The sequence below is a fragment of the Neoarius graeffei genome, chromosome 24 (genome assembly GCF_027579695.1).
Source record: "Neoarius graeffei isolate fNeoGra1 chromosome 24, fNeoGra1.pri, whole genome shotgun sequence".
Taxonomy (NCBI): domain Eukaryota; kingdom Metazoa; phylum Chordata; class Actinopteri; order Siluriformes; family Ariidae; genus Neoarius; species Neoarius graeffei.
In genome coordinates, this window is record NC_083592.1 from 28428352 (window position 1) to 28448617 (window position 20266).

General features: G+C 44.2%; 1 protein-coding gene across 1 annotated transcript in view; it reads left to right on the forward strand.

Moving 5' to 3' along the window:
- Nucleotides 1–1320: 1320 nt before the first annotated feature.
- rasgrf2b (Ras protein-specific guanine nucleotide-releasing factor 2b) overlaps nucleotides 1321–20266 on the forward strand; it is a 214761-nt gene continuing 195815 nt past the window's right edge. Inside the window, exon 1 of the mRNA XM_060906979.1 lies at nucleotides 1321–1662. Coding sequence (XP_060762962.1) covers nucleotides 1387–1662 — 276 coding nt within the window. The 5' untranslated portion in view covers nucleotides 1321–1386. The remainder of the gene's footprint in view (nucleotides 1663–20266) is intronic.

Consider the following 20266-nt stretch of genomic DNA (forward strand, 5'->3'; position numbering starts at 1 on the left):
CGGTGGTGCAGTAGTTAGTGCTGCCGCCTTACAGCAAGAAGGTCCGGGTTCGAGCCCCGCGGCCGATGTGGGCCTTTCTGTGCGGAGTTTGCATGTTGTCCGCGTGGGTTTCCTCCGGGTGCTCTGGTTTCCCCCACAGTCCAAAGACATGCAGGTTAGGTTAACTGGTGACTCTAAATTGACCGTAGGTGTGAATGTGAGTGTGAATGGTTGTCTGTGTCTATGTGTCAGCCCTGTGATGACCTGGCGACTTGTCCAGGGTGTACCCCGCCTTTCGCCCGTAGTCAGCTGGGATAGGCTCCAGCTTGCCTGCGACCCTGTAGAACAGGATAAAGCGGCTAGAGATAATGAGATGAGATGAATGAGAATGAGTTCTTAGAGGGCGGCATGGTGGTGTAGTGGTTAGCGCTGTCGCCTCACAGCAAGAAGGTCCTGGGTTCGAGCCCCGGGGCCGGCGAGGGCCTTTCTGTGTGGAGTTTGCATGTTGTCCACGTGGGTTTCCTCCGGGTGCTCCGGTTTCCCCCACAGTCCAAAGACATGCAGGTTAGGTTAACTGGTGGCTCTAAATTGACCGTAGGTGTGAGTGTGAATGGTTGTCTGTGTCTATGTGTCAGCCCTGTGATGACCTGGTGACTTGTCCAGGGTGTACCCCGCCTTTTGCCCGTAGTCAGCTGGGATAGGCTCCAGCTTGCCTGCGACCCTGTAGAAGGATAAAGCGGCTAGAGATAATGAGATGAGATGAGATGTTGACCATATTGAGGTGAGAAGTTCCAGAGAGGCTCTTGGGCACAAAGTGCTTTTTAGATGTGCAGATCTTTCAGGTATCCCTGTGGAACCATCTCCAGCAGCAGTGAGTGCAGTAAGTCACAAGTGCATTACTTCTCTTGTAGCTCTGCGCGTCCCAGTGGATACGCAATGTGCTTTTCGCCCCGCCCTCTGGCCTCTCAGCCAATCAGAGGCGTGGCGCGCCTTCCCAGCGAGAGAGCGCGTGCTGCAGCGCTGAACAGAAGCTGTCTCTTTAAGGAGCTGTCAAAGCAGATTAAAGCCGGTGGTGAAAGCTGCGCTGGCTCTGGGTTTATCTGGGCTGCAGCGCACGCACTCTTGAAACACGTCACTGCAAAGTTCTGACATGGATCAGAGCGCAAACTCTTTTGGATAGCTCCGGGTCCGAGGAGAGCAGAGAGGTTTCATACGGAGGCGAGCGCGAGCCGCTTGAGCTTCGGCAAACTTCTCTTGTTCAGTGCGCGCGCACGCACACACCTGGAGGGGAGGGTTTAAATAATAATAATAATAATAATAATAATAATAAATCATCACCGGTCCAAAGCATCGTGACGGGTATGGTGCTGAAGAGCAGGTGAGATCGGAGCAGAACCCAGAGGGAAAATGCAGAAGAGCGTTCGCTACAATGAGGGACACGCTCTGTATCTGTCCGTGGTGGCGCGCAAAGAGGGCACCAAGCGCGGCTACCTCAGCAAGAAGACGACGGAAAACAGCAAATGGCACGAGAAGTTTTTCGCCCTCTACCAAAATGTGCTCTTCTACTTCGACTCTGAACACAGTGCTCGACCCTCAGGCATCTATCTCTTGGAGGGCTGCACATGTGAACGAGTCCCGGCGCCTAAAGTGTCCACTGGGTGCAAGGAGACACTGGATAAACAGGTGAGCTGCAGCAGCAGGGCGGGAGATCAGGGTACAGGAGATGTGGGTACAGGAGCGGGAGATGAGGGTACAGGAGATGAGGATACAGGAGCGGGAGATGAGGGTACAGGAGATGAGGATACAGGAGCAGGAGATCAGAGTACAGGAGATGAGGGTACAAGAGCGGGAGATGAGGGTACAGGAGATGTGGGTACAGGAGCGGGAGATCAGAGTACAGGAGATGAGGGTACAGGAGTGGGAGATCAGAGTACAGGAGATGAGGGTACAGGAGATGTGGGTACAGGAGCGGGAGATGAGGGTACAGGAGATGAGGATACAGGAGCGGGAGATGAGGGTACAGGAGATGAGGATACAGGAGCAGGAGATCAGAGTACAGGAGATGAGGGTACAAGAGCGGGAGATGAGGGTACAGGAGATGTGGGTACAGGAGCGGGAGATCAGAGTACAGGAGATGAGGGTACAGGAGTGGGAGATCAGAGTACAGGAGATGAGGGTACAGGAGATGTGGGTACAGGAGCGGGAGATGAGGGTACAGGAGATGAGGATACAGGAGCGGGAGATCAGAGTACAGGAGATGAGGGTACAAGAGCGGGAGATGAGGGTACAGGAGATGAGGGAACAGGAGCGGGAGATCAGAGTACAGGAGATGAGGGTACAGGAGCGGGAGATCAGAGTACAGGAGATGAGGGTACAGGAGCGGGAGATCAGGGTACAGGAGATGAGGGTACAGGAGCGGGAGATCAGGGTACAGGAGATGAGGGTACAGGAGCGGAAGATCAGGGTGCAGGAGATGAGGGTACAGGAGATGAGGGTACAAGAGCGGGAGATGAGGGTACAGGAGATGTGGGTACAGGAGCGGGAGATCAGAGTACAGGAGATGAGGGTACAGGAGTGGGAGATCAGAGTACAGGAGATGAGGGTACAGGAGATGTGGGTACAGGAGCGGGAGATGAGGGTACAGGAGATGAGGATACAGGAGCGGGAGATGAGGGTACAGGAGATGAGGATACAGGAGCAGGAGATCAGAGTACAGGAGATGAGGGTACAAGAGCGGGAGATGAGGGTACAGGAGATGTGGGTACAGGAGCGGGAGATCAGAGTACAGGAGATGAGGGTACAGGAGTGGGAGATCAGAGTACAGGAGATGAGGGTACAGGAGATGTGGGTACAGGAGCGGGAGATGAGGGTACAGGAGATGAGGATACAGGAGCGGGAGATCAGAGTACAGGAGATGAGGGTACAAGAGCGGGAGATGAGGGTACAGGAGATGAGGGAACAGGAGCGGGAGATCAGAGTACAGGAGATGAGGGTACAGGAGCGGGAGATCAGAGTACAGGAGATGAGGGTACAGGAGCGGGAGATCAGGGTACAGGAGATGAGGGTACAGGAGCGGGAGATCAGGGTACAGGAGATGAGGGTACAGGAGCGGAAGATCAGGGTGCAGGAGATGAGGGTACAGGAGATGAGGGTACAGGAGCGGGAGATCAGGGTGCAGGAGATGAGGGTACAGGAGATGAGGGTACAGGAGCGGGAGATCAGGGTGCAGGAGATGAGGGTACAGGAGATGAGGGTACAGGAGCGGGAGATCAGGGTGCAGGAGATGAGGGTACAGGAGTGGAAGATCAGAGTACAGGAGATGAGGGTACAGGAGTGGGAGATCAGGGTGCAGGAGATGAGGGTACAGGAGCAGGAGATCAGGGTACAGGAGATGAGGGTACAGGAGCGGGAGATCAGGGTACAGGAGATGAGTGTACAGGAGCAGGAGATCAGGGTGCAGGAGATCAGGGTGCAGGACATTAGGGTACAGGGGTGGAAGATCAGAGTACAGGAGATGAGGATACAGGAGCGGGAGATCAGGGTACAGGAGACGAGGGTACAGGAGCGGGAGATCAGGGTACAGGAGATGAGGGTACAGGAGCGGGAGATCAGGGTGCAGGACATCAGGGTACGGGGTGCAAGATCAGGGTACAGGAGATGAGGGTACAGGAGTGGGAGATCAGGGTACAGGAGATTCAGGGTACAGGAGCAGGAGATCAGGGTACAGGAGTTGAGGGTACAGGAGTGGGAGATCAGGGTGCAGGAGATCAGGGTACAGGAGATGAGGGTACAGGGGCAGGAGATGAGGGTACAGGGGCAGGAGATCAGGGTACAGGAGATCAGGGTGCAGGAGATCAGGGCACAGGGGTGGGAGATCAGGGTGCAGGAGCTCATGGTACAGGGTGGGAGATCAGGATACGGGGTGGGAGATCAGGGTACAGGAGATCAGGGTATAGGAGCAGGAGATCAGGGTACAGGGGTGGGAGATCAGGGTGCAGGAGATCAGGGTACAGAGGCGGGAGATCAGGGTACAGGGGTGGGAGATCAGGGTGCAGGAGATCTGGGTTCAGGGGCGGGAGATCAGGGTACAGGGGCAACAGTCACTGTGTTATGTTTCTGTTTCCAGCAACTTTGATGTTTGACTCGCAGAAGACCAGTAATCCAGAGCAAGGCTGGTTTTCTTCAGTGTTCAGTATTCAGTATTCACACCTCCACATGTCTGATTCTTTAAAGGCTGCTGCAAACTTTTGTTGAGAACAGAATGTTGCTTCCTTGTTATATAACTGGTCATATACTGTGTGTGTGTGTGTGTGTGTGTGTGTGTGTGTGTGTGTATGTATATATATATATATATATATATATATATATATATATATATATATATATATATATGCATATATAATATATGTGCAAAAGTCTGAGGCACCCTATTTTTTTATTTTTATTTTTTGTACAAATTTTGTAATATATTTCAAGTCAGTACAAAAACACTTTACATTTCCAAATATTAGTAACATTAGGGGCAGCACAGTAGTGTAGTGGTCAGCACTGTCGCCCCACAGCAAGAAGGTCCTGGGTTCAAGCCTAGCGGCCGATGAGGGCCTTTCTGTGTGGAGTTTGCATGCGGAGTCTCCCTGTGTCCGCGTGGGTTTCCTCCGGTTTCCCCCACAGTCCAAAGACATGCAGGTTAGGTTAACTGGTGACTCTAAATTGACCGTAGGTGTGAATGTGAGTGTGAATGGTTGTCTGTGTCTATGTGTCAGTCCTGTGATGACCTGGCGACTTGTCCAGGGTGTACCCCGCCTCTCACCCATAGTCAGCTGGGATAGGCTCCAGCTTGCCTGTGACTCTGTAGGACAGGATAAGCGCCTACAGATAATGGATGGATGGATAGTAACATTAGTTTACAGAAAAAATGGAAATGGATATATCAGTAGCAGGCGGCATGGTGGTGTAGTGGTTAGCACTGTCGCCTCAGAGCAAGAAGGTTCTGGGTTCAAGCCCAGTGGCTGACAGGGGCCTTTCTGCATGGAGTTTGCATGTTCTCCCCGTGTCTGTGTGGGTTTCCTCCGGATGCTCCGGTTTCCCCCACAGTCCAAAGACATGCAGGTTAGGCTAATTGGTGGCTCTAAACTGACCGTGAGTGTGAATGGTTGTTTGTCTCTATGTGTCACCCCTGTGATGATCTGGCGACTTGTCCAGGGTGTACCCCGCCTTTCGCCCGTAGTCAGCTGGGATAGGCTCCAGCTTGCCTGCGACCCTGTACAGGATAAGTGGCTAGAGATAATGGATGGATGGATGTCAGTATTGACGACTATTTTTTCTTTACAGCAAAGTGCTGTCAGACCAAATATTCACTTTATTTCATTTATTACTGTTTACTGCTCTTTATAGTATTTTTAAAAATATAGAAACATTTAATTTCATTCATTCTGAAGGCTTATTTGCTCTACATCATTTCTTTACATGTGCCTAAGACGACTTTTTTTTTTTTTGCACAGTACTGGACATCTGTCTATCTTTCTATCTGATATGAAGAATGGATTTTGTGTTATTTCAGTGCATTAACAGATGTGTTCCAACCCTGGTCCTGGAGTCTCTTTTGTCCTACACATTTTAGTGTTGTTCCTGCTCTAACACAATCATTTCAGCTAATCAGCTAATTAACAGCCCATCGCGAGTTTAAGTGGGTGTGTTAGACCATGGAAAATAATAAAAATGTGCAGGACAAGGGGAACTCCAGGTCCAGGGTTGGCAACCTGTGCATTAACATCTAAGAATTAGATTTCTGTCCACATACTGCTGTTTGATCGTGTCTCCTGTAAGAGCTTTTATTTTCAGTGATAACATTCATGGCCTGAATGTGAACAGCAGCCTGTTGCATGGTGTCTTGTGAACTTTTCTACAGATTGATATATTGATGCATGAATATTTTTTTGCAGACTGTATTGATTTAGGTAATGACATAAAATTAAATTATAATTTAAACGGGCGTGTATGCAGTTAATTTGCCAAAAGACTTTCGCTGATTTTACTACTGGAGCTATGATGCCAGCTTAGCTCACGAGGTATATAAGTTTTTGATCACTCATTAGCATCATGGAAAAGGCATGAAGAGATGAATAAGTATATATTCAAACAATATCCGATCTATGCTAAGTACTCTGGTGGCATTTACAATAAAACAGGATTGTGATGCCAATCATCTATTAAGTTAAGTGATTCCAGACATTATGTAAAGAAGGAATTTCACTATTTTACTCCAAGTTCAACAAGCTGACTTACTTACTTGCACTTTTAATGACCGGTCCCCAGACAAATACTGGACAAGGCCATGTGATTGTGCATATCCAACGGAGAATTGCCAAGAATTCATGAATGATTACAGAGAATACTCTGAAATGTCCAGGCAGCAGATTCAACAGTGTCTCAGTCTGTTGCCTGAGAGAGAGACATCAGACGAGGAATATGCTTGAATCAAATCAGCTTCATTTGTCTTTTATTATTTTGTGACTGTGCATCCTTTATGAAATGACAAGCAGTGTAATGACATAATGAGTGATGAATCAGAGCAGCTTTTAGCATTGCGGTGAGCCATGTACTGACAGTTAAAGAAATAGAGTTGGCTTCTTGTTTTGAAATTTGTGCAGGTGTGTTTCCTGCGCCAGTTGGATGGGCTCATTGACAAGCCCGAGAATAGTCTGTTGAATAGTCGACCTGTGATCATTCAAAAATGTTAAAAGCATTATTAGTCCTATTTACACTGCAGATTTCGATTTGATGAGATGTCGTCACTGGCTTTGATCTTGCACAAGATGTTTCGGTCAAAACAACACCAGATCTAAATGCCTGTGAAGTTACTGATTTGGCTCGAACTGATCCTGACATCTGATCTGCACATATTGCCAACAAAAAGCTTTCTTTTTGTGTCTAGTTTTTCCAGTTGTAGATGAATTCAGTGCTCTAATGAGCATTAGAGTTGGACGAAGCTGAGAATCTGTCTGAATGATTGACTTTTGCAAATAAAAGGAGTCAAACTTCATGTAAACTGATGTCATATGTCCTGAAGAAGAGGGAACAGCACAATATTCAGTTGATACAATACATCTCTTGCAGTCAGGTCTGATGTCTCTCTACTGCATGAACACAGTCTCTTGTTGACTAGAATCCTTCACTTAATCACACACCCACGGACGCCCGCACTGCGTACACACACACACACACACACACACACACACACACACACACACACACACACACACACACACACACGGGCGCGCGCACACACCGAAATAAACCTAGACTAGCCATCAGAGGATGCACGCTGTTACTCCAGGCTGCTGCAGCTCCTGAGAAGTTTGCACAAGGGCAAGAGAGTAAAAAATCATGGTTTTTTTTTTTTTTGGTTTTGTTATTTCTTGATGAAGTATACGTTTTTCTCTGAAAAAAATTTCAATTAAAGGTTGGATTTTTCTTTTCTTTTTTTCTTGTCAATATGAGATGAAGCTACGTCACCAAAATGTGGATTTTTTTTCCTAACCCTTTTTACTAATCATTACAAGGGGTGCCAATAATTCTGGAGGGCACTGTAGATATTGCTGTGTCTTTGGGAAGTGCTAATATTGCAGTTAAATGTGCAATTAAAATCCGAAAAAAAACCCAGCATAACAGATTCAACCGCTGAAATTATATAAAATTAATGACAAACACACATTATATGAGAAAATAGTGCAGGTCAGGCACTTCTGAAACTGCTAATGTTGGTCCAGATGGATGTAATTAGGTGCTGTCTATTTTCAACAAATAGCAGTCTTGGTTCACAATTAGTTTGGGTTTGATGATTCATTGTAGCCTACACGTAATGAAGTTTAATCACAGTTAATCAGTATTTTAATCAACCAAACACAATGCAACATGCGTGTCCATAGAAAACAAATTTTGTGTGCTAATAGATTTCATGATTAGAAAAAAATAGCAATTATTAGCTGTTTGTTTAATAACTGTGTGTATATATAAGCATAAGCATCTGCTGCTTAAAAAATGCCAGAAATTATTAATTTTTTCTTTCAGCTTTTGATGTTAGAAATATAACACCAGACTGTTTGTACTTCAGAACATTATTTCTTTTTCTTTATTTTAATATTAATTTTGTTTACTTTATGAGACAACAGAGAAGTAAGAGTGAAATTATATCATATTCAGGCGATGACTAATTTTCTTTAAAATGAACAGCATTGGGCGGCACGGTGGTGTAGTAGTTAGCGCTGTCGCCTCACAGTAAGAAGGTCTAGGTTCGAGCCCCTTGGCCGGCGAGTGCCTTTCTGTGTGGAGTTTGCATGTTCTCCCCGTGTCCGTGTGGGTTTCCTCCGGGTGCTCCGGTTTCCCCCACAGTCCAAAGACATGCAGGTTAGGTTAACTGGTGACTCTAAATTGACCGTAGGTGTGAATGTGAGTGTGAATGGTTGTCTGTGTCTATGTGTCAGCCCTGTGATGACTTGGCAACTTGTCCAGGGTGTACCCCGCCTTTTGCCCGTAGTCAGCTGGGATAGGCTCCAGCTTGCCTGCGACCCTGTAGAACAGGATAAAGCGGCTAGAGATAATGAGATGAGATGAGATGAGATGAACAGCATTCAGGGGAAAAAATGATGTTTAATTACTGATCCACATCATTAAGTGCAAGTAGCATTTTATAGCATCTCAGAACTATGTTCAGTTAGTGTAAATCCATCCATCCATTATCTGTAGCTGCTTATCCTGTACAGGGTCATGGGCAAGCTGGAGCCTATCCCAGCTGACTACGGGTGAAAGGCGGGGTACACCCTGGACAAGTCACCAGGTCATCACAGGGCTGACACATAGACACAGACAACCATTCTCACTCACATTCACACCTACGGTCAATTTAGAGTCACCAGTTAACCTAACCTGCATGTCTTTGTGGGGGAAACTGAAGCACCCGGAGGAAACCCACGCAGACACAGGGAGAACATGCAAACTCCACACAAAAAGGCCCCCGTCGGCCACTGGGCTCAAACCCAGAACCTTCTTGCTGTGAGGCGACAGCGCTAACCACTACACCACTGTGCCGCCCATTTAGTGTAAATCACTCTTAATAATTTCATATATTTTAAAATTTGTTTCTGAAAGACCAGGCACAGAAATATTAAAATGATTTTAATGTTAATTGCAGTGGGGTTTGCAGAATGATAGGGGCACATTTTATGCTGAAAGAAGTGAGAAACCTCCTGAAAAGAAAGAGCAGGAAGTTGCTGAAGGGAAAACTATGCATGCACTATGGTGTCTGTGTATACAGTGGATTTAAAAATGTGTAATTTTTTTAACACTAAGGAAATATTTACTTAACACTCTAGTGTAATTGAAAAAAAAAGGACAATTTTTGTGGCAAGAATAACTGATTTAAATAAAGTATTATGTCCTGTTATGTTCAAACTTTTCTTTCAGGAAAGAGGAAATACAATCCCTCTAAATATCACACCACTGAAAGGTTCATAACCCTTATTGAATAGGAAAATATCAGGAAGTGTTAAATACATTGCATTTACACAATTTCAGTAGTTCCATGTGTGAAAAATGTGGAGCCAGGACGAACCTCTCTCTGTACACTCTCACTGCGGTTTACTGTAAGTGACCCAAGCTACCTGTAGAGTCTTTAATGCTCAGTAGACTTATCATAGTTAATTAAGGAACCAGGTTAGCTGACAAGCCATCGGTTTGATAAATGAAGGAGTAAGCTGCGTATTAGAGAGGACTAAATGCCTCATAATCCATAAGAGGCTCAAATAATGAGTTAGGCCAGGAAGAGAGACAGGATGAGAGTGGGATGGTAAAGTGATAGAGTGTGTGTATTATGAAGAGAGCATGCTGATCATCTCTGAGTGTTTTACTATCTTTAGCACCAAGGCTCAGTAAACTGTCAGGCAATAGAGGCCTTAATTCTGATTGATTGGAATCTTAATCAAATTGCTGGAAAAACAACAATTGAGATATTTGGTCTATATACTTATTTATATATAACAGTATGTGTCATATATATATATATATATATATATATGGGTCTGGCTCAGAAACTGGGTACTGTGGGGGTCTCATCTCATTATCTCTAGCCGCTTTATCCTGTTCTACAGGGTCGCAGGCAAGCTGGAGCCTATCCCAGCTGACTACGGGCGAAAGGCGGGGTACACCCTGGACAAGTCGCCAGGTCATCACAGGGCTGACACATAGACACAGACAACCATTCACACTGACATTCACACCTACGGTCAATTTAGAGCCACCAATTAGCCTAACCTGCATGTCTTTGGACTGTGGGGGAAACCGGAGCACCCGGAGGAAACCCATGCCGAGAAACAAGGGGAGAACATGCAAACTCCATGCAGAAAGGCCCTCGTCAGCCACTGGGCTTGAACCCAGAACCTTCTTGCTGTGAGGTGACAGTGCTAACCACTACACCACTGTGCCATCCATCCGTTGTCTTGATCGTTTATTTCGCCATATCAAAAACCCAAAATGTATCATGTTATTCATATTTAAGCGAATAATCAATTCAGTCATCATAACTTGGCATTTTTAACCCAAGCAATCAAAAAGAGGAAATTTATTCAATATTTTCACCCATCTGTGAAGGAGGGGCTTTAATTCTTCATGATGTAGTTATTTTATATATAAATTAATTTTACAAAAGCATTTGAATTGCAATAAAAAAAAATTCCACAGTGGAGGCCAGATGAAGCAAGATGCTATCTTTATTCTTATTAAACATGACAAAAGAAACATTGAGTGTTAGGTAAATGCAAAGAAAAAAGTAAAATTAGAAAATGTATTTTTTGACCATAATGTCCCAAATGAGAGACCAGTTTTTGAGACGGACCCATATATATATATATATATATATATATATATATATATATATATATATATATATATATATATATATATATATACAGTGGTGCTTGAAAGTTTGTGAACCCTTTAGAATTTTCTATATTTCTGCATAAATATGACCTAAAACAACATCAGATTTTCACACAAATCTGAAAAGTAGAGAAAGAGAACCCAGTTAAACAAATGAGAAAAAAATATTATACTTGCTCATTTATTTATTGAGGAAAATGATCCAATATTACATATCTGTGAGTGGCAAAAGTATGTGAACCTCTAGGATTAGCAGTTAATTTGAAGGTGAAATTTGAGTCAGGTGTTTTCAATCAATGGGATGACCATCAGGTGTGAGTGGGAACCCTGTTTTATTTAAAGAACAGGGATCTATCAAAGTCTGATCTTCACAACACATGCTTATGGGAGTGTATCATGGCACGAACAAAGGAGATTTATGAGGACCTCAGAAAAAGCGTTGTTGATGCTCATCAGGCTGGAAAAGGTTACAAAACCATCTCTAAAGAGTTTGGACTCCACCAATCCACAGTCAGACAGATTGTGTACAAATGGAGGAAATTCAAGACCATTGTTACCCTCCCCAGGAGTGGTCGACCAACAAAGATCACTCCAAGAGCAAGGCGTGTAATAGTCGGTGAGGTCAGAAAGGACCCCAGGGTAACTTCTAAGCAACTGAAGGCCTCTCTCACATTGGCTAATGTTAATGTTCATGAGTCCACCATCAGGAGAACATTGAACAGCAATGGTGTGCATGGCAGGGTTGCAAGGAGAAAGCCACTGCTCTCCAAAAAGAACATTGCTGCTTGTCTGCAGTTTGCTAAAGATCACGTGGACAAGCCAGAAGGCTATTGGAAAAAAAATTTTGTGGACAGATGAGACCAAAATAGAAAGTTTTGGTTTAAATGAGAAGCATTGTGTTTGGAGAAAGGAAAACACTGCATTCCAGCATAAGAACCTTATCCCATCTGTGAAACATGGTGATGGTAGTATCATGGTTTGGGTCTGTTTTGCTGCATCTGGGCCAGGACGGCTTGCCATCATTGATGGAACAATGAATTCTTAATTATACCAGCGAATTCTAAAGGAAAATGTCAGGACATCTGTCCATGAACTGAATCTCAAGAGAAGGTGGGTCATGCAGCAAGACAACGACCCTAAGCACACAAGTCGTTCTACCAAAGAATGGTTAAAGAAGAATAAAGTGAATGTTTTGGAATGGCCAAGTCAAAGTCCTGACCTTAATCCAATGGAAATGTTGTGGAAGGACCTGAAGTGAACAGTTCATGTGAGGAAACCCACCAACATCCCAGAGTTGAAGCTGTTCTGTATGGAGGAATGGGCTAAAATTCCTCCAAGCCGGTGTGCAGGACTGATCAACAGTTACCGGAAACGTTTAGTTGCAGTTACTGCTGCACAAGGGGGTCACACCAGATACTGAAAGCAAAGGTTCACATACTTTTGCCACTCACAGATGTGTAATATTGGATCATTTTCCTCAATAAATAAATTATCAAGTATAATATTTTTGTCTCATTTGTTTAACTGGGTTCTCTTTATCTACTTTTAGGACTTGTGTGAAAGTCTGATGATGTTTTAGGTCATATTTATGCAGAAATATAGAAAATTCTAATGGGTTCACAAACTTTCAAGCACTACTGTGTATATATATATATATATATATATATATATATATATATATATATATATATGCATACACACACACACACACACACACACACACACACACACACACACACACACACGAGTGCTTTACTGGGAAATATGGCACTTGTATCTTCATACGAGCTCCATCCGGGACATGGAGAACCAAAACCATGACATAAATCACTATATGTCACTTGTGAGGCTATTGATGGATTGTTTTGATAAATTTGGCCACTTTTTGTTTGTGAATGTGTCGATATAATAAAAAGAAAATCACACGTTGGTTTGAAGATGTGAAGTTTATCTTCTTGTGTTGAAAAACTTGCATTTTTCATACAAAATGCATCATGGATCTGAGTGACATATTTAAATAATTTTGGCTGGCTTTGAGTGGTATATCAGATATATTCCATTCAGCTAGCATGATACTGATTGAGCCGAAGATGAGTAGCTGAATGGAATATATCTGATATACCACAAAAAAAACAGCCATTATTATTATTATTATTATACATACACATTCAATGGAACAATTATAGATTTTACAAAAAGTTAAGAACAGGAGGGTAACTTACCAATACTGAATACTGATTCTGATCGAATGTAATTCCATGTTCTGTCAAGCCAATGTACAAAGTCAAAGTTCTAACAATAAAAATGATACGGGTCCAAAAAGCCTGAACAACAACCCAACAAGCTACATCCAGGTTGACAGTTCAAGTTCAAAGTTACTTTTGGTCATAGTTAATTGTTACATTGCAGTTGTTCAAAACAAAAGGCTTTTGCTGAGTGAAGTCCACAAGTGAAGTCCTCTTGTAAAAGTCTCTGTCACTTTTCCTCACCTCCAAGTAGAACTTTGACAGTATTTCCACTATTGCTCTCTTTTCTAGTTTTTCGATGTATGTTTTTCTCTTGTAAATATGCGTGAACAATATCCAGTGAAGTTTTGGTAGCCTTTTGGGTATTCAGCACATCTTTAATTTCAGTTTTCAGTTCATTTATTTAGTACTTAATCCGAGCACCGAATTAACCCCGTCTTCTCTCTCTCCCGGCCAACAAAGAAATGATTGTGCGCATGCGCAGCAGAAAGAGTTTTGTCATTGGATCTTCGCATGAGCTCTGACATGTGACGTCATGTTGTCTTGACAACGTGCAATATTATAACAATATTGCATGCTCATTCTTCATTTCGGAGAGTGGTGTAATACATGGAGGATAAAGCGATATGATAACAATATTGCATGCCATCAGTAAACCTGCTAGAAGGGAATAGAATACATGTTTTTATTCCATGGAAAAAGTGGCCAGTATGTATAATAATTCTCGATATTTCACTCCGATGACGTCACTCCCAGTGTTTTCCCACTGACTCGACGTGCGTTGAAATGGCGAACTGGTTCAAAATTAAAATTCATCTCATCTCATCTCATTATCTGTAGCCGCTTTATCCTGTTCTACAGGGTCGCAGGAGCCTATCCCAGCTGACTATGGGCGAGAGGCGGGGTACACCCTGGACAAGTCACCAGGTCATCGCAGGGCAAAATTAAAATTCTTTTGATTAACTTGTGTATGTTTTGTGGATATGTCCATATAATATAAAGAACATTACACAGTGGCACGAAGATATGAAATTTATCTTCTCGTGTTGAAAAATATGTCACTTGTTTGCTTCGCTCACTCGTGACATATATTCACCACTTGAAGATAAACTTCATATCTTCACACCACCGTGTAATAGCCTCTCTCTCTCACTCTCCATATATATATCTCATCTCATCTCATCTCATTATCTCTAGCCGCTTTATCCTGTCCTACAGGGTCGCAGGCAAGCTGGAGCCTATCCCAGCTGACTATGGGCGAAAGGCGGGGTACACCTTGGACAAGTCGCCGGGTCATCACAGGGATCCTCCACAATTATTGGCACCCCTTGTAAAGATGCGTAAAAAGAGTTAGGGAAAAAAAATCCACCTTTTGGTGAAGGAGCGTCATTTAATTTATCTAGAAGTTTTCTCTATTTTCTATTCTCTGTTTATCCTGTAATGATGCTGCTGGAATTTTAATTTCCCTGAGGGAACCCTCCCAAAGGGTTCAATAAAGTTATATCTAATCTAATCTAATCTAATCTAATCTAATCTAATCTAATCTAATCTAATCTAATCTAATCATCTCAGACTGAAAAAAATGAGAAAAATCCAACTTTTAATTGAAATAAATTAATTCAGAGAAAAACAAATCCCTCATCAAGAAATAATTATTTTCAAGAAAAACATGTGCCACTATTATTTGGCACATCTACATTTAATACTTTGTACACCCTCCTTTGCCAGTAAAACAGCACTGAGTCTCTCCTATAACATTTTAAGGTTGGAGATACAGAGCAGGGCATCTGAGCCCATTCCTCTTTACACAATTTCTCCAGATCATCCAGGGTCCGAGGCCCTCTTTTGTGTTCTCTCCTCTTCAGCTCAGCCCACAGGTTTACAATGGGGTTCAGGTCAGGGGACTGAGATGGCCATGGCAGTAGCTTGATTCTTTGCTCAGTGAACCATTTTAGTGTTGATTTGGACATATACTTCGGATCACTGTCCTGCTGGAAGATCCAGTGACAACCCAGTTTTAGTTTCCTGACAGAAGCAGCCAGATTCTGATTTAAAATGTCCTGGTGTTTCATGGAGTCCATGATGCCATGGATCCTAACAAGGTTTCCAGGCCTTTGGAGGACAAACAACAACAAAACCTCATAGAACTTCCACCATATTTTACAGTTGGGGTCGAGTTCTTTTCATTACAGCCATCCTTCTTTTTACACCAAACCCACCTCGAGTGTTTATTGCCAAAAAGCTCCATTTTTGTTCCATTAGACCAGAGAACACGGTTCCAGTCAAAGTTGGAGTAGCGTTTCGCAAACTCCAGGCTCTTATGTTTGTGGTTAACTGATAGAAAAGGCTTTTTTCTTGCACCTTCCAAATAATCTGTTGGCATGGAGGTGGCTTCTGATGGTGGTTTTGGAGACTTGGAAACCTCAAGATTTTAATTTTTCTTGTAATTCACCAACAGTGATCCTTGGAGACTTTTAAAATTCTCTCTTAGCCTCCTCCTCACTGTACATGGGGGCAAAATAAACTTGGCTCCTTTTCCAGGAGAGTTTGTAACAGTTCCAGTTGGTGTCCCCTTTTATTGTTTTAATAATAATAATAATAATAATAATAATAATAATAATAATTATTATTATTATTATTATTATGCAGCACGGTGGTAGAGTGGTTAGCACTGTCGCCTCACAGCAAGAAGGTTCTGGGTTCAAGCCCAGCGGCCGACAGGGGCCTTTCTGTGTGGAGTTTGCATGTTCTCCCCGTATCCGCGTGGGTTTCCTCCGGGTGCTCCGGTTTCCCCCACAGTCCAAAGACATGCAGATTAGGCTAACTGGTGGCTCTAAATTGACCGTAGGTGTGAGTGTGAATGGTTGTTTCTGTGTCAGCCCTGTGATGATCTTGCGACTTGTCCAGGGTGTACCCTGCCTCTCGCCCATAGTCAACTAGGATAGACTCCAGCTTGGCTGCAACCCTGTAGAACAGGATAAGCGGCTACAGATAATGGATTATTATTATTATTATTATTATTATTATTATTATTGCCCTAACAGTAGAAATGGACATTTTCAGGTGAGTAGTTATTTTTTATAACAATTCCCTGACTTATGAAGGTCAACACACTTCTCCCTCATTTGGTTTGTGTATTTCTTATCTTTCCCATGTTGATGGATGACTAAGGGAATTTGGCCTCTGTGTCACCTCATATTTGTCCCCCAGTTAATCAGGAAGTCATGGATTCCAGCTTGAAAGTTCCTACGCACTCCAATCAACTTAAGAATGTACAATTTAAATGGGAAACATGCTTCAGTTCCATTGTATTCACTATAATTTCTAAGGGTGCCAATAATAGTGATACATGTGTTTTTGTTGAAAATAATTATTTCTTGATGAGGAATTAGTTTTTCTCTGAATAAATTTATTTCAATTAAACGCTGGATTTTTCTCGTTTTTTCAGGGGTGGCAATAATCGTGGAGGGCACTGTGTGTGTGTGTGTGTGTGTGTGTGTGTGTATTTTATACACACACACACACACTACTGCCTCTCAAAACAATTAGAATATCATGGAAAAAGTTCTTTTTTTTGCAATTTAAAGAGGTAAACTTTCAGGGCGGCACGGTGGTGTAGTGGTTAGTGCTGTCGCCTCACAGCAAGAAGGTCCGGGTTCGAGCCCCGTGGCCGGCGAGGGCCTTTCTGTGCGGAGTTTGCATGTTCTCCCCGTGTCCGCGTGGGTTTCCTCTGGGTGCTCCGGTTTCCCCCACAGTCCAAAGACATGCAGGTTAGGTTAACTGGTGACTCTAAATTGACCATGAGTGTGAATGGTTGTCTATGTATCAGCCCTGTGATAACCTGGCGACTTGTCCAGGGTGTACCCCGCCTTTCGCCCGTAGTCAGCTGGGATAGGCTCCAGCTTTTGATTGATTGATTGATTAATTCAGAACAGTAAAGAAGATATAAAAACAAACAAAAAATAAAAATGCAATCCTCAAAACATCGTCATAAACAGAATAGCGTAGCCACAAGGCAATAACATAATAATGTTCGGAAAGGATTAGGAAGAAGTAAATAACTTATCAAATCCTAACCTTCTATACCACCGTTAATCAAACGTCACTTTCCACCATAATAAACTATATATACAAAAGAAAGCAAAATCAACAACAAAAAAAAACATACCAACATACCAAGACATACCAACATGGTATAATATCGCCCAAATCAAATCATATATATACAAATACTTATGCTATGCATATATACACACATACAATACATATATACAGTACATACATATACACATACCTATAACTATACACATCCATACGTACACAGACACCCATATCATAATTATGCATATTATACTTATATATTATATACAGTTATGCACTATACACACACACACTCATCATCATCTGTCATCCGGCGAGCCGGTGACTTGATAAGATATCCTATCCCAGACCCGCCGGTCGAGCATAGCTGCTCTGAGTTGATCTTCCTTCAACCCCGTCTCTCGCTCGAGGACCGTTTTCAGAGTGGTACATGGTCGACCGACTTTGCGCTTCGCCTCAGGCTCCCACAAGAGAACTTGTGCGGCAGGTTGATCGTGACGAAACACATGGCTGCACAATGCCAGACGGCGTTTGGCGATTATGGTCGAGAAGCGTGGTAGGGAACCGTACAGGCGGTCGTTTGTCCAATGGTCCTGCCAGCTGACGTTGAACACTCTGCGGAGCATGCGGGTGTACGTGCCATCCAAGGTTTGCTCTTTGTGCTCTCGTTAGAGACCAAGACTCGGATCCGTAGAGAAGAATGGATTCGACTGAGGCCTTGAACACTATGACCTTTGTGTCTCTAGACAGCGGGGCAGCCCACACCTTGATTAGAGAATTTAGGGTGCCCCAGGCTTTGGCCTTTCTGGAGTTGATGTCATGAGCAGTGTTCATCCAACTGCCAAGGTATTTGAAGTCGTCCACCTTCTCGATAGTAGAGTTGTCAAGTGCGTGGAGAGATTGGTCCGTAGAGGAATTTATATGCATCCATTTGGTTTTGCATGCGTTCAACTGAAGGCCAACTGATTTAGCAGACAGTTCTACTCGGTAGAGAAGATCCTCGCCCGAATTCACAGAGTCCTCGAGAAGAGCAATGTCATCAGCGAAGTCGAGATCGGATAGATGGACAGCAGGGTGGCGAGAACTTCTACGGCGTTTAAGAGTGAGCCCATCATCCATGCGAAGGGCTAAACGCAAGGCGTAATCAAGAACAATGATGAAGAGCAGAGGAGCTAGGGGGTCTCCTTGAAGGACGCCCGAGTTGATAGAAAACTCCTCAGTTACACCGTCAGGAGTTATAACCACGGCAGTGTTATCGATATACATTGTCCTGATTGCCTTGACCATGCTAGGGGGGACGCCATATGCTTGTAGAATGGAAAACATTGTGTCGCGTCTGATGGAATCAAAAGCCTTCTTAAAGTCCAAAAAGACTATCACACCTTCTTTATGGTGGTTCATGAGCTCTTCGATAATGCGCCTGAGGGCTAAGATGTGAGCGCTAGTAGAACACAGTTGACGGAAGCCATTTTGGTTTGGGCGCAAGAAGTTATCAATTACCGGCCTCAACCTATTGACTAATGCCGCTTTTCCACTACCAACGCGGCTGAGTCGGGCTGAGCCGTGCCGTGCTGAGTTGGGCTGAGTCGAGCTGAGTGGGGCTGTTGGAGTTGCATTTCGACTACAACCGTGCTGAACCGTGCTGGCTGGAAGTGGGTGGACACATTGGGTGGAGTTAGCGAAAGTGGGTGGACGTCACGTGATGTCGTTAGGCGGCGCAAACAGGGACATCAGTGACCTTTTAAGCGGTAGTCTCACGACCCGGATAGTAAACAATAAACATGGAGGACATGGAGTCGTTAGTGTTGCTGGTCTTGGTGCTGTGGCTTGTTGTCACCGACAACGCCAACAGATACTGGCAAGAGCGTATAGATGAGGCAAGGCGCATAAGGCTTCAGAAATTCTCGTAATTCGTAATTATTCTTCTTCCGGGTTTACGGTGTTTACAGATCCCAGCGTGCTCGCGGGGTGTGTGTGGGCATGTGAGGACACTCCTCCTCACCAATCAGTGCACAGGGGAGTGTCTCCTCACGCCCCTAGCCCCACTCGGCTCGGTTTGGCTCGCTTCAGCCCTACTCCAAAACCGTGCGAGTTTTGGGTGCTAAGTAGGGCTGAAGCGAGCTGAGTCGTGCTGCTCTGAGGTAGTTGAAATGCGAGCCGTGTCGGGCTGAAGTGAGCTGAAGTGAGCTGAAAAAGGGTAGTGGAAAAGGGCCATAACAGTCGGTTATACACTTTAGAGGCAATCTGAGCTAGACTAATTCCCCTGTAGTTGTCAGGCAACGTCAGGTTGCCTTTCTTAGGGACAGGGACGATGCCTGTTAGACCCCATTCCTTGGGCCTGTTGCCTGCAAGGGTTTCATTGCAGAACGTGAAGAGGAAGTTGCAGATGTTTGGGAGCTTCCATAGCTCAATAGGGAGACCATCCATCCCAGGAGCACGACCAGATTTCATCTCATCAACAGCAGAGTTAACTTCATTACGGTCGAACGGCCCAGTGAAGATTTGCTCATTGAGTTCAAAGATTTGGATGATCTCAATTGGCCTTTCTGGCGTAGGGCTATCAGGTGATAACACACGTTGAAAATGGTCCTTCCAGAGCTTCAAACGATCTTCGCCTTGGATGAATACTGGGTTTGGAGATTTGTTGGATAACGTCTTCACTAGGTTCCACGCACTTTTTGTGTCCGTCAAGGTGTTACTGGAGTCGAACCGGTCGAGGATGGCTCGAATTCTTAATTCTTCCTGCATAACGTACGTAGAACAAAGGGATGCCTGGGCAGCTTGAGTAAGCTGAATGCTGGCTTTAATAGCGACATGGCGCGCCTCCGCCACCGCAGGGCAATCGGAAAGTGGTGACTTTTTGGGATGTTCTTTGGGTAGAAGGGACGACCCCACTTTATTACAGACTCCCACGAAGGACGAATAAGATTGGTCTTCTTCAGGAAGGCTTCGGAATTCTTCGGATATTAAAGCATCGACGAAGGAGGCGAGATTTGGGTCAGAAATCA